Genomic DNA, 14,535 nt, shown 5'->3' with positions numbered 1-14,535 from the left:
ATTACTGCCTCCTCTGGTAACTCTTCTTTATATATATACAATCCTGGCACTAAGTTTGTTATCTCCATGATTTGTACCATTTCTGCAATCGTTGTGGATGTAGTTCTTTCATGATTTCATTATACACATAATTTTTAAGAAAAATAGTGAAAAGTTTGCTGGATTAATAGATAAAACTTGTTGGGCGTCTGGGTGGCTCAGATGGTTAAGCGTCTGCCTTCGGCTCAGGTCATGATCCCCAGGTCCTGGGATCGAGTCCCGCATCGGGCTCTCTGCTCAGCGGGGAGCCTGCTTCTCCCTCTGCTTCTCTCTCTCTCTCTCTCTCTCAGTCTCTCATGAATAAATAAATAAAATCTTTTAAAAAAATAGATAAAACTTGTCAATAAGTAAGCCCTCATCCAATATTTATTTAGGAATATGTAACTGAAATCTTGGTAGTAACTGTGTCTTAGGAAATAGAGAGACTGACTTAGGAAAGAAATTTTTTTGTCATTTAGAATGCATTTTAGTAAATGAGGTATGCTGAGAAGAAAATGTAAAGGAAGAGGCTCAGCCTAACAGAGCGCATGCTAGGCTTTTGAACCTTAGCAAGCTTTAGTTGCAAATACTGATACAAATGTAAACCCTGTTTATGAAAGGACTCAATGTGAAGAACAGCGTAAATATTAAGAATGGGTACCAGTACCATGTAATTTACTATATTGTATTTTTATTTCAGATGCCTGTGGTGCTTCATGAAGAACATTTCCAGATACATCACAGACATTAAGCCTTTGCCTCCCAACATAAAAGATAGACTGATTAAAATAATGAGTGTCCAGGGGCAGATAACAGATTCAAATATAAGTGAGGTAAGAGTATGTACAATTGCAAAGCAAGCATATTATATTTTACTGTTAGATATGGTTTCAGAGTTTTGGAGCAATAGCATATAGTAGGCTTAGTTATAATTTTAAAATATAACAAAACATCGGGGTTCTTTTTTTTCTCCAGATAACCAAAATGTTCATGTGTAATAGTTGCTAAAAAATCTCTCACCGTTCTTTCAGAGGCTCCCCTTGTCTTCATCATACCAGCACCCTTGATCTCTACATTTTCAAAAAGTTATAAGCTTTTTGATCAATTATACCTCAATAAGGCTGGAGAAATAAAAATAAAAATGCAGGGTGAATACACAAATGGCAAAAAGAAAAAAAAAACCACAGTAAGAAATATATGCTGCATCATGACTCTGGTCCACAAACCACAGTCACATGTAACCATACTATGTACAGTACACTTGGATATTTTCTACTTTATTCTGTTATGTCTTATTTCAGTTTACAGAAATGTTGATCAGAGTCTACTAAATTGATTTTATCAATTCATAGATAACAATCAGCAGTTAAAAGCCACTCTTCTAAATTCTTCTCACTCTTCTGGAGAACTCATTCCTGCTAATTGATACTAATCACTACAACTAAGCTAAAATCGGCTGTTCTATAAGGCAGTAAGTATAGTAAGGCCCTCCAGCCTGAATTGAAATCCTAGCTTTGCCACTCTTTCTGACATTGAGCCTCAGTTCTCTTAACTGTAAAATGGGTTTGCAGCCATCATCACTGTCTGCCAAAGACTCTAGTCTACACTGGACTAGTCTACTGTAGAAACTCTGGTTCTAACTACCAGTTGCTGACTTTACTACACATTCTGCCCAAAGCCTATGATCAAAAGGGATCTGATGATAGCACTCTAGCACATGACTGTCCCTGTGACCTCACATTATAATTGCACTTGGATGTGCCATTTGTGTTTCTTCTAACATTAACCTGATGTACCTATAATGGTTTGTTTTCTTCATTTTAGCTTGCATTGGAACATAGACATTTTAGTGTTGTAGTCTGCTTAGCTCTATGGAGGTAGAATAATATCCCCAGGTTCTTACTGTCAGTGGTTCTGTGGATGTATCTAGTTTGTGTGTGGTCCACAGAAGAATCATTATGACGCTACAGAAAACTGGTGGTTTTCTTCTGTTCCCCACCAGCCCCATTTTGTTCTTACCCATTAACCTATATTGCAGTGGCTTAGATTTTTGTTTTTGTTTTTGTTTTTTTTTATTTGTTAGTTGTTTATTTATCAAGACAAACTATTCCATAAGCCAGTATTCTTGTTTCATAGTTCAGAACACAGGTCAGTGACAGACTTCAATGGAACTCAACCCAAAGAAATTCTTTACATTCCCAAATCACTTTGCACTCTGAAAGATACCAGCCTTCTTCATCTCCTCAAAATCTTTCATGGAATCATAATTTCTGTAGAAATCTGCATATGCCTTCTTTCTTGGTTCGGTCACAGCAAACTTATAGAAAGCTGCAACCCCCAGGGATACAGCGAACGCTCCAACAATATGAAATCGCAGACGCTTGGCCAGAAGGCCTCGCATCTGAGGTTTCATCAAAGCACTGGAAGTCATGGTAGTTATTCTCCTCAACACCAACCTCAAACCTAACGTCCTCCCTAACTGATACAGAAATGGACCTAGATTTTTGTTTTATGACAATCCTTAATATTCATTTAAACCTAATTTTACCTGAATAGAAAAGGGCTAAGGAGTGAAAGAGACAGAAAAAAACGGAAGTATGATTTCTTTGTGCTCTCCCTCAAATCTCCATCCTTACAAGTCCTACTTACGAAATTATTCAAAAAGCCAGATCTAACATCTGTTACAAAGTTGCATGCATAGTTGGATGGCTCTCTTTCAAATATTTCCTAAATCTTTTTATAGTTGGATGGAGGAGGCCTTTCTAAACATGACACCAAAGTTAGAAACGAAGAAGAAGAAAATTGGTGGATTTGATTACATAACAATATGAACTTCCTTATAGCTAGAAGAAAAAAAACGAAGCAAAGTCAAGTAACAAACTGGGAAAAATATTTGCAATACACATGCAATTCTACAGGTTTGTTATCTTGACAATTTAAAGAATCCCTACAGGGATGCCTGGGTGGCTCCGTTGGTTAAGCCTCTGCCTTCAGCTCAGGTCATGATCCCAGGGTCCTGGGATTAAGTCCTGCATTGGGCTCCTTGCTCAGCAGGGAGCCTGCTTCTCCCTCTGCTGCTCTTCCTGCTTGTGCTGTCTCTCGCTATGTCAAATAAATAAATAAAATCTTTAAAAAAATTTTTTTAAATAAATTAAAAAAATTAAAGAATCCCTACAAACCACTAAGAAAAATTAAAACAATACTAAAACAAAGAATCAGGAAATACTCACAGGAAAATATATAAATCACTACTAACATATAAAAGGAAATTTAACCTCATTAGTAATAAAAGTCGCAGTTTGTCTTTCAGTTTGGCAGACTTAAAAAATAATAATACCCAGTGTTGACAATAGTGTGGGCAATAGTCACTTTTATCTCCTATTGATGGGAGTATAAATTGATTAAAAACCTTTTAGGAGGACAGCTTGCCATTAACTATCAAAAGTTCTAAAAATGTGCTTACTATTGACTCGACAATTTTAGTCCTAGTATTTTTCGAGTTTTATTGAGATATAATTGACATATAACATTGTGTAAGTTTAAAGCAAACAATATAACACGATGATTTGATGCATTTATACATTGCAAAATGATTACCACAGTGGGTTATTTAACATCTCCATCACTTCATATAATTACCATTTACTTCTGACATCAATCCCAAGAAAATAATAATAGGGAAAGCACACAAGTATGCTTATCATAATATTTATAATAACAGTTGACAGTTATATATAACATATATTATAAGCCAGACATCTTTACTTCTCACAAAATATTATCCCCATTTTAATAATGAGGACATTGAGGCCCACAAACACATAGAAAAACCAGAGCTTGATCATATTCATAGGGTTCAAACTCGGGCAGTCTGCCTCCAGAAGACATGTTCTTAATCACTATACTATATTGCCTCCTAAATCAGCCTAAAGGTTCAGCTGAAGCGTTTGTCAGTGTAGAATGCATTTAACATGTTATGGTGCATGCATAAAATGGAACAGAATGCACCCACAATAAATTGTTTTTGTAAAAGTGCTCATCTTATAAGTATATATAATCTGATCCCATTTTTCTTCAGTTTTCTTTTTTAACTCAAAAAACATCAGAAATTAGATGTTTTTCTCTGGGTGTTGGTATTATGGTTAATTTTATTTTATTATTATGTTATGTTAATCACCATACATTACATCATTAGTTTTTGAGGCAGTGTTCCATGATTCATTGTTTGCGTATAACACCCAGTGCTCCATTCAGTACCTGCCCTCTTTAATACCCATCACCAGGCTAACCCATCCCCCACCCCCTCCCCTCTAGAACCCTCAGTTTGTTTCTCAGAGTCCATTGTCTCTCATGGTTCGTCTCCCCCTCCGATTTAATTTTAGTGGATAAAAGCATGGCCTTTAGAATTAGAAAGACCTGGTTTTCGATCCTAGCTCTGCTTTTTTCTTTTTTTTTTTTTTGTTTTTTTTTTTTGACTATGTACTTTATGTTACTACTTAAGCTCCAGGTGCCTCAATTCCCTGATTTATAAAATGGCAGTGACCAATCTTTCAGGGGTGTGTCTGTGTTTGAGACAGAATATTAAATGACATAATGTATATAACACACTTAGTACCTTTCCTGGTAAGTGCTCAATAAATAGAAATAGTTATTCTTATCATTTTTATAACTTTTCTATACTGTCTGAATCTTTTACAATAGTACATCACTTTTATTCAGAAAAGTAAAGCAATTTCTACTTTGGAAAAAAGTAGAAAGCAGCTTGCTTAAGATTCTCTTTCCCTGGGGCTTCGGGTGGCTCAGTGGTTAAGCATCTGCCTTCGGCTCAGGTCATGATCCCAGGGTCCTGGGATCGAGCCCCACATTGGGCTCCCTGCTTGGCGGGAACCCTGCTTCTCCCTCGCCCATTCCCCCTGCTTGTGTTCCCTCTCTCACTGTGTCCCTCTCTGTCAAATAAATAAATAAATAAATAAAATCTTAAAAAATAAAAAGATTTCCTCCCTCTCCCTCTGCCCCTTCCCACCCCCTCATTCTAAAAAAATAAAAAAGAAAGAGCGAGCCAAGGAAGAGAGCTCAGAACAGTTTGAAATCGATTTGCTATTAGTTGCCCTGAAGTAAATATTCAATAATACTGGGTTTGTTTGTACTTGCTCCCAATAAGAATGAAGGAGGTAAATGTTCTAGAAAAGCAATACTCACATCCTATAACCATTCATTATGTAGAGACTAAATACTCATACCTGCTGAGTAGAGGCACATAGCTAGGATCTCTAATAACAGTCAGGAACTACTGGAAAAAGATAAGCACATGCCAGCACCTTGAATCTGCTTCTCAGGTCTAGTGGGTCCTTACTCTGTACCAGCCACGTCAACAATGCCACGTGTCCCAGTAAAGACTTTGAGGGCACTAGAAGCTGTACCTCCAGTTGGAAGTGGGCTTGTTTCTTCCTGCTTTATGTTTTATATGTCTGCACTCAGATAAGTTTTTGTATTCTTTGCTCTGTTTTCCATCCACCATTTGTCTGTCATGGCCACCAAAACACTCAACATGGAAGAAACATTTATATTTATAGGAAAAATTAAGTTTTCAAAATCATGTATTTTTTACAGATTTTACATCCTGAAGTCCAAACTCTAGATCTGCGAAGCTGTGATATTTCAGACACTGCTCTCCTGCACCTGCGCAACTGCAGAAAACTAAAGAAATTAAATTTAAGTTCCTCCAAAGAAAACAGAATTTCCATAACTTCAAAGGGTATGTTTATTAACACTGAATAAATTGGTAGATTCCTGTTCACCATCTAGTATAATTAATATGTCAAAAGTGAGTATGAAGATGTCGAAGAAACAGAAACTGTATTTATCAATAAAAATATTCAAACTAAGATAAAGAATCCAAATTAGAATTCCTGCTTATAACCATTGCTGTAAGTTAAAAAATACACTGGGTAAGTCACTACTTGTAATCTAAACGTATTTGAAGTAGGCACGCCTGGATGGTGCAGTGGGTTAAGCATCTGACTCTTGGTTTTGGCTCAGGATCATGATCTCAGGGTCATGAAATCAAACCCTGCATCCAGCTCCACACTAGTGAGGCGTCTGCTTAGAGGTTCTCTCTCCCTCTCCCTCTGACCTGCCCTCCCAGCCCCCGTGCTCTCTCTCTCTCTCTCTCTCAAATACATAACTAAATCTTTTTTTTAAAGATCTTTTTTTAAGATTTTATTTATGTGACAGAGAGAGAGAGAGACAGTGAGAGAGGGAACACAAGCAGGGGGAGTGGGAGAGGGAGAAGCAGGCTTCCCGCTGAGCAGGGAGCCCGATGCGGGGCTCGATCCCAGGACCCTGGGATCATGACCTGAGCCAAAGGCACACACCCAATGACTGAGCCACCCAGGTGCCCCTCAAATACATAACTAAATCTTTAAAAAGAGAGAGAGAGAAACATATTTTTTTGAAACATATTTAAAGTAAATGTGGATGGACATCCATGTACGAGAGCTCAGAACACTTTGACATTCGTTTGCTATTTAGCAGTTCATACTTCGTTAAAGCTTTCTGGATGCAAAATTACCACAGAAAGTTAAATCATCATCAGATTAAACTTACTAGGCACTCTCTTATCAGTCTGTACAATGATAGCTTGTTTTTTGTTTTTATGTTTTTTGAATTAAAAAAATTTTTTATCGGAGTAGAGTTGACATACAATGTTATATTAGTTTCAGGTGTACAACTTCGTGATTAGACAATTGTATTCATTCTGCTGTGCTCAGCACAAGTGTAGCTTCCATCTGTCATCATACAGCACTATTACAATACCATTGACTGTATTCCCTATGCTGTACATTTTTTCCCCTACAATGCATAGTTTTTTATAGCTAGCCAAACTGCATTTTTCAGTGACACTAGAGGATTTTTTACCCTTTTCTTAATCAATAAAGGATTTTAACCTTTTCCTTCAATATAAGAAAGAGGGACTTATTTGGCTAGCTAGATATGGAGAAGAGTAAAAATGACCTACACATGAATTCACCATCTTCCCTTTTGTGTATTTTGCTCATAAAGTTATCTTTTCACACTGTTATAATGTTTATGCATGACTGAAGGGCCCAGGATCTGCAAAGTACTCTTTTATTTTTGTGACACATTATCATGTACCAGTCTCCAATGTGCATTTACATCAATTTAACTGGATTTAAAAGTCAAAAGCGGAAGAGAGAATAGACAGAAGTATGATTCCTAAGGATAAGCATGAAAACTATCACCTAAGACATTTGGGCAATTTAACTTTTGATTTCCCTTCAGAGTCCACAAGAAAATTAACTTTATTACTTTAAAACTTTTGTTGTAACAAAAAGATTCATCTATTATTTAATGACCTAATTTGAGGGGCACCTGGGTGGCTCAGTTGTTAAGCGTCTGCCTTTGGCTCAGGTCATGATTCCAGGGTCCTGGGATGGAGCCCCGCATCGGGCTCCCTGCTCAGCGGGAAGCCTGTTTCTCCCTCTCCCACTCCCCCTGCTTGTGTTCCCTCTCTCGCTGTGTCTCTCTGTCAAATAAATAAATAAATAAAAATTTTAATGACCTAATTTGATTCTGAATGACTTTTGGCTATTTCCTAAGGGCAAATTTACTTGTCAACAATAAAGGCTTGCCATAAACTACAGCCTATGGTAGACAATTCCTGAAATATTCCAAAAGAGTTTTAATAATGACAGCATCACCGGAAGGTAAGTATATCCTCAGAGATGGACTACTTTGCAAAAGGCTAACATACAGTTGGGTATATCAATACTGGTGATTGTGAAAATGAAAATCAGTCGCATTTCTCATATGTATACATATATAGCTCATTGATACGTAATTGTTTTCCCTCAGGAATAAAAGCTGTGGCTTCCTCTTGTTCATACCTGCATGAAGCTTCTTTGAAAAGATGCTGCAATCTCACTGATGAAGGAGTCCTTGCTCTTGCATTCAACTGCCGGCTGCTAAAGATCATTGATTTAGGTGGCTGTTTAGGTATTACCGATGTGTCCTTACATGCATTAGGAGAAAACTGCCCATTTTTGCAGTGTGTTGATTTTTCAGCTACTCAGGTAAATGAAATATAGACTTGAAATATAAAGACTGTATGTGTTTGCCCAGTGAACTTCCATGACTCATCAGAAGAACATAATTAATTTTTTTGGTTTTTGTTGGAATTGTTGACCACCTCATACTTCAGTGGTTATAGAACTGCAATATAACTTGGCACAATCCCCTCAATTATTTTAAGTAAGGGTGAAAAAGATAAGTGTGGCTAAAACACATGTTTGCTGAATGGGAGGCAATAAAACCATATATAAGTGATTAATAATATTTGGAAAATTTTACTTTCTTCTTTCCCATTTATGTGCCATGTTGATTGTTCTCTTTGCTTAGGTATCTGACGATGGCGTGGTTGCGCTTGTTAATGGATCTTGTGCCAAGAAATTAGAGGTAATTTTAAGATTTCTATAAAATTGATGCTAATTAAATTTTTATATTATCCTCAGAAATTGTTTTTTGAATGTAGAAAACAACCAGTGCCTTATTATCAATTAGGTGTTTCCATGGCGTGTTTTTGGTTTGGTTTGGTTTGGTTTTTGCCTCTACCTCGTTATTTCCAGAGTAAGGAAAAACTGGTAAAGTTAGGAGGTAAAGCATGCTTTAAATAAATACCCATTTTACTTCCAATGAAAGTCCTCATTTTCCAGAAGTTTTAGCTTCTAACACATTGAAGAATAATCTTATTATAGTGAAGATTATGAAAGTTCATCAATGTAAAATGATATTCTTTAGAATTTTCATTACCAGGCCTATTTAGTGGCTTGCCATCCTACTTTCTTAATATACATGCAGGGATCCAGAATACACCTGTCACACAAAAATTATTTTGAGCTAGGGCGTCTGGGTGGCTCAGTCGTTAAGCGTCTGCCTTCAGCTCAGGTCATGATCCTGGGGTCTTGGGATTGAGCCCCACATCGGGCTACCTGCTCTGCAGGAAGCCTGCTTCTCCCTCTCCCACTCCCCGTGTTTATGTTCCCTCTCTCGCTGTGTCTCTCTATCAAATAAATAAATAAAATATTTTTAAAAAATTATTTTGAACTAAAGATGTTTAAGAATCAGCAGATGCAAAAAGAGGCTTTGTCTGAAACACTCTCCCTCCATCTGCCTAAAACAGAGCCTTCCAAAAGAATTCAGCTGCCATCAAACCCCCTTCAAGAAAGACTACCCAATCCCAGGGAAGATCACTCCTATCACTGGAGGAGTCAGATGAGCAATGACGTAAAAGAAAATTGTCACAAGACTATCACACCTCCCATCTACTCTCTAAAAGCCCACTTTGTTTTTCCTAAAAGTCATCTGTTTTTCTCTAAATGTCCTTTCTCCCCCTCCCTTTCTCCTATGAAGATAATCTATAAACTCTATACTGTAGCCATTTCTTTGAACCACTTTCTTTGTGAGCTTGTGTGTGACCAAACTTGCCTTTTCTCTTGCTTGTCTGTCTGTCATTTTAATTCACAGGCTCCCAAAGATAGAACCTAATAAGAGGAAAAAGGTTTTCCTCCCCAACAGCCACATTGTACATTTAAGAAGATCCTAAATTAGTGTTCAGGCCTTCCATTCAGTGACTGATGTGGCACCTATAACCTGCTTCTAAATATATTAAGAATCCTTTCATCCCAGGATTTTGGTTTCCTCCTTTCCCAGTTTATAGTGAGGTTTTTAGTCTTATTTAATATAGATGTGCTTTTCACGGGACACCTGGGTGGCTCAGTCATTAAGCGTCTGCCTTCAGCTCGGGTCCTGAAGCCAGGTTCCTAGGATGGAGCCCCTCATCGGGCTCCTTGCTCAGTGGGAAGCCTGCTTCTCCCACTCCGCCACCTGTGTTCCCTCTCTCCCTGTGTCTCTCTCTGTCAAATAAATAAATAAAATCTTAAAATAATAATAATAATAATAATATAGATGTGCTTTTCAATGATGAGCCACATCAGGGGTGCTTGGGTGGCTCGGTCGGTTAAGCATCTCTCTGCCTTCTGCTCAGGTCATGATCTCAGTGTCCTGGGATCGAGCCCCAGGTGGGCTCCCTGCTCAGGGGGAGTCTGCTTCTCTCTCTCTCCCTCTGCCCCTCCCTCCTGCTCATGCTCTCTCTCTCTCAAATAAATAGTAAAATCTTAAAAAAAAATCAGCCACATTAAATTCTTTTTGGAAGTAAACAGGCTATAAATGAATTATAAATGTTAGCAATAACTATCATAAAAGAATAGCAGTACCATGTTTTTGCCAAAATATTTCTCCTTGAGTTATTGCCCAGAGACAATTTTTTTATCTTTTTATATCTAAATCCTGCTTATATGTATGTGTGTGCATGTGTATGTACATATAGTATATATATTTTTACAAATCTTTTGATTAAGAAATTACCATATTTTCTTATACTGAGTTCCAAATTCCAAATTGCATGCTAGCTGTAGGGGCAATAAACTCTGCCATAATGTTTACTGTTTGAAACACTAACATTTGTTGAGCACTGTCCAGCCTCCACACTTACTATTGCTTTATATTCATTAGGTTATTTAATTCTTACAATAACATTATCTTATAATCATCATTTTTAATAAAGTTCCCAAACAGTTAACACAGTTTATCATTCCCTAATAAAACCACCAGGAAATTAGTTGTCATGCAGTGAAAGGAAACATACCTACGTATTTACTTCAGTATTATAAAATTAGGAGCTGGTTACCAACCTAAGCAGACTTAGAAAAAGATGCAGGGGCGCCTGGGTGGCTCAGTCGTTAAGTGTCTGCCTTTGGCTCAGGTCATGATCCCAGGGTCCTGGGATCGAGTCCTACATCGGGCTCCCTGCTCAGCGGGAGGCCTGCTTGTCCCTCTCCCACTCCCCCTGCTTGTGTTTCCTCTCTCGCTGTGGCTCTCTCTGTCAAATAAATAAATAAAATCTTTTAAAAAAAGAAAAAAAAAGAAAAAGATTCAGTTACCAGTAAGTGCTGGCGATTATTTTATTTTTTTATTTTTTTCGATTTTCCAAATCTTATTTCTATAAGTGCCAAAACATTTCAATGGAAATCTTTCTAAACTTTATTAGAACTTAATTCCTTCCTTCAACAGAGTAAATATACTTTAACCTTTGTCTCATAGCATCTAGTATTTATGTGACCACAATTTCTGGCTCAAATTGAAAGATAAACTTTTTCATCTTTTTTACTGACTTTTCTCTTGCGGACCATATGTGTTCCTACCTTTTATCACGTGCTCTGTTTTAATCTCTTGCTTTTCATATGTTCTGTTCCTGGAAACTATATTATCGATGTTGCTTAATTGTTTATAATTTGAAAATAAATTCAGTCGAAAATCCAAGGACCTCAGGACGCCCAGCTGGCTCAGTCAGTAGAGCGTGCGACTCTTGATCTCGGGGTTATGAGTTCGAGCCCATGTTGGGTGTAGAGTTTACTTAATAATAATAATAATAAAAAAAAACGGGACGCCTGGGTGGCTCAGTCGGTTAAGTGTCTGCCTTCGGCTCAGGTCATAATCCCAGTGCCCTGGGATCGAGTCCTGCATCAGGCTCCTTGCTCTTCAGGGAGCCTGCTTCTCCCTCTGCCTGCAGCTCCCCCTGCTTGTACCCTTGCTCACTCTCTCTCGCTCACTTTTGCCTATGCACTCTCTCTCTCTCTAACAAATAAATAAATAAAATCTTAAAAAATAATAATAATAATAATAAAAAGTCTAAGGACCTCTACTAAAGATTGACAAACAACATATTAAAACATTTATTGAATGTCATGATTATTTCTGAAATTTCTGTTGATCTGAGTTCCCAGTGGGCAGAGACCATTTTGTTCATCATTTTATCATCATTTTATCCCCATATGTTACTGAAGTTCCAGGCACGAGATAGTCCCTCAATAAATGTTACCATATTAACTTTATATTATGGTCATACTTATAAGTTTCTATAATCTTCATGGTTAAAAGTTTGTTTGCCTGTAGAATTTCATTTATTCAACAAATATTCATTAAGTACCTGCTATGTTCTAGACATTGGTACATCAGAGAACAAAATCTGTTCATAGGATGTATCATTTCTTTCCTTTTTGTTGTTGGTAATTCAGATTATTTTCAGTTTTTAGCTAGTAGAAATAATCATATGTTGGGGTTTATACTTTTTTCTTCCATTGCTGTAATGAACTCCACAAAACAGAAAAAGTGGATCAATAGGTATGGCTACTTTAAGGTCCTAAATTCATATTGTAAAATTGGTTCCCATGAAGGTTATGTTGTAAATTCACAATTTTGCGAGGATTGAATCTCTTTTTTGTGCCTTAATATATTTTAAATGTTGAATGCTATTCCTTCCATCTGTTCTCAAATTGTATCTCTTTGTCTGTAGCCTTTGCCAACTTATATCATAAGACATGTTTGCCAATTTATAACAAGATGCTTTTTTCCTCAGTTTTTATGAGTTTTCAATATACTCAGGTTTCCTTTATTTGTAAGATATGATTGATTATAATAGTATACCAACTTAATATCAACTTTTCAGGAGGAAAAAATATTAATACCATAAATATACATGTCAACTATTAGATAAATCTTACTTCCAGAATTCTTAAAATGTCTTTTATTGTGGTCAAATATACACAACAGAAAACTTACCACTTTAACCATTTTTTGTGTTCAATTCAGTAGAATTGAGTACATTCACACTGTTGTGAAGCCATACCCACAATCCATCTCCAGAACATTTTCCTCATCCTACACTGAAACTCGTTACCCATGAAACAATATCTCCCCATTACCCCTTCTCCTCAGCCTCTAGCTACCTCTGTTCTACTTTCTGTCTCTATGAATTTGCCTGTTCTAGATAACTCATAAAAGTGGATCATATAATATTTGTCCTTTTCCGTCTGACTTATATCACTTAGCCTAATGTTTTCAAGGTTTATCTGTGTCCCTGCATGTGTCAGAATTTAATTCCTGGGGCGCCTGGGTGGCTCAGTTGGTTAAGTGTCTGCCTTCCAGCTCAGGTCATGATCCCAGGGTCCTGGGATTGAGCCCCGCATCAGGCTCCCTGCTCAGCGGGGAGTCTGCTTCTCCACCTGCCCCTCCCTCCCGCTTGTGCTCTCTCTCTTTCTCTCAAGTAAATAACTAAAATCTAAAAAAAAAAAAAAAGAATGTCATTCCTTTTAAGACCGCATAATATTTCATTGTATATATATGGTATATTCATATATATATATGTACACATGTGTATATGTTTATATAAGTATGTGTCTATATATGTATGCTTATATGTGTGTATGTATATACATAAACATTTTGTTTATCCATTCATCTGTCAATACTTGTTTCCACCTATTCACTATTGTGAATACTGCTGCTATGAGCATAGGTATACAAATAATCTGTTCTAGTCCCCCCTTTCAATTCTTTGGGTATATACCTAGAAGTGAAATAGCTGGATTATATGGCAATGCTGTGTTTAATTTTTTAAGGAACTGCCATACTATTATCACAGTGGCTGTACCATTTTACATTCCCACCACCAGTGCAGAAGGATTCCTAATTAGGACATAAAACGAGGGATATATATTTCTAACATATGAAAAAGGATAGAAAGTAATATAACACAAACCGTGGACCAGCCACTTAAATTTTAATATTTTCCGTACTTATTTTAGTTCCTTATTAAAAATTATATGTTACATGTAAAGCTCCCTGCACATTTATTCTCCCTTTCTTCCTTCAAAGTAACCACAGTCTAAAGACACCTGTTTAGGGCGCCTGGGTGGCTCAGTTGGTTGGGCGACTGCCTTCGGCTCAGGTCATGATCCTGGAGTCCCGGGATCGAGTCCCACATCAGGCTCCCTGCTTAGCAGGGAGTCTGCTTCACCCTCTGACCCTCCACCCCTCTTGTGCTCTCTCTCTCTCTCTCAAATAAATAAATAAAATCTTTATAAAAAAAATAAAAAATAAAGACACCTGTTTATTTTTCTTTGTATGTTTGTATACTTTACCTATATATGGATAGACACATATAGATATAGATCCATAAACAAGATATTGTATTGTCTTATGTTTTAAACTTTCACATAATAGTTTTATATGTGTTCTATTACAGTTTGCTTTTCACTCAAAATTATGTTTAATTTTTTAAGCTTTATTAAGGTATAACTTGCATGCAATAAAGTTTACCCATTTTAAGTGTACAGTTTGATGAAGTTTGGTAATTATTATACAGCCTTTAACCACCACCACAATTAGGTATAAAATATTTCCGTCACCGTACAACATTTTCTCCCATCCCTTTGCAATCAGTTCTCTACCTGCTTCCATCCCCAGGCAACCAGTGATTTACTTTGGCATTATAGTTTTAAAGTTTCTAGAATTTCATATAAATGGAATCATGCAATGCCCATTTTTTTTGTTTTTTAGTTTTTTCTTTTACTTTTTTTTTTAAGATTTTATTTATTTTGA

The 14,535-nt window shown here is 36.8% G+C and overlaps 1 protein-coding gene and 1 pseudogene across 3 annotated transcripts in view; one reads left to right on the top strand and one right to left on the bottom strand.

The window, feature by feature from the left end:
- Positions 1–14,535, top strand: part of AMN1 (antagonist of mitotic exit network 1 homolog) — a 53,534-nt gene that overhangs the window by 22,672 nt on the left and 16,327 nt on the right. For 2 of the 3 annotated variants that reach the window (XM_028113232.2, XM_028113231.2), the window contains exons 2-5: positions 719–851; positions 5,629–5,773; positions 7,894–8,111; positions 8,437–8,493. In XM_028113232.2, the coding sequence (XP_027969033.1) occupies positions 735–851; positions 5,629–5,773; positions 7,894–8,111; positions 8,437–8,493 (537 nt within the window). In that variant the 5' untranslated portion in view covers positions 719–734. Of the gene's footprint in view, positions 1–718; positions 852–5,628; positions 5,774–7,893; positions 8,112–8,436; positions 8,494–9,217; positions 9,365–14,535 lie in introns of those variants that run through there. The other variant, XM_088026002.1, reaches the window with a different exon arrangement.
- On the bottom strand, positions 2,152–2,502 carry LOC148163730 (cytochrome c oxidase subunit 6C pseudogene; annotated as a pseudogene).

This window comes from Eumetopias jubatus, unplaced genomic scaffold, assembly GCF_037043125.1.
Source record: "Eumetopias jubatus isolate StellerSeaLion01/CBP00866 unplaced genomic scaffold, mEumJub1_p1.0 scaffold_8, whole genome shotgun sequence".
Lineage (NCBI taxonomy): Eukaryota > Metazoa > Chordata > Mammalia > Carnivora > Otariidae > Eumetopias > Eumetopias jubatus.
This window is presented reverse-complemented; position numbering and strand designations above follow the sequence as displayed.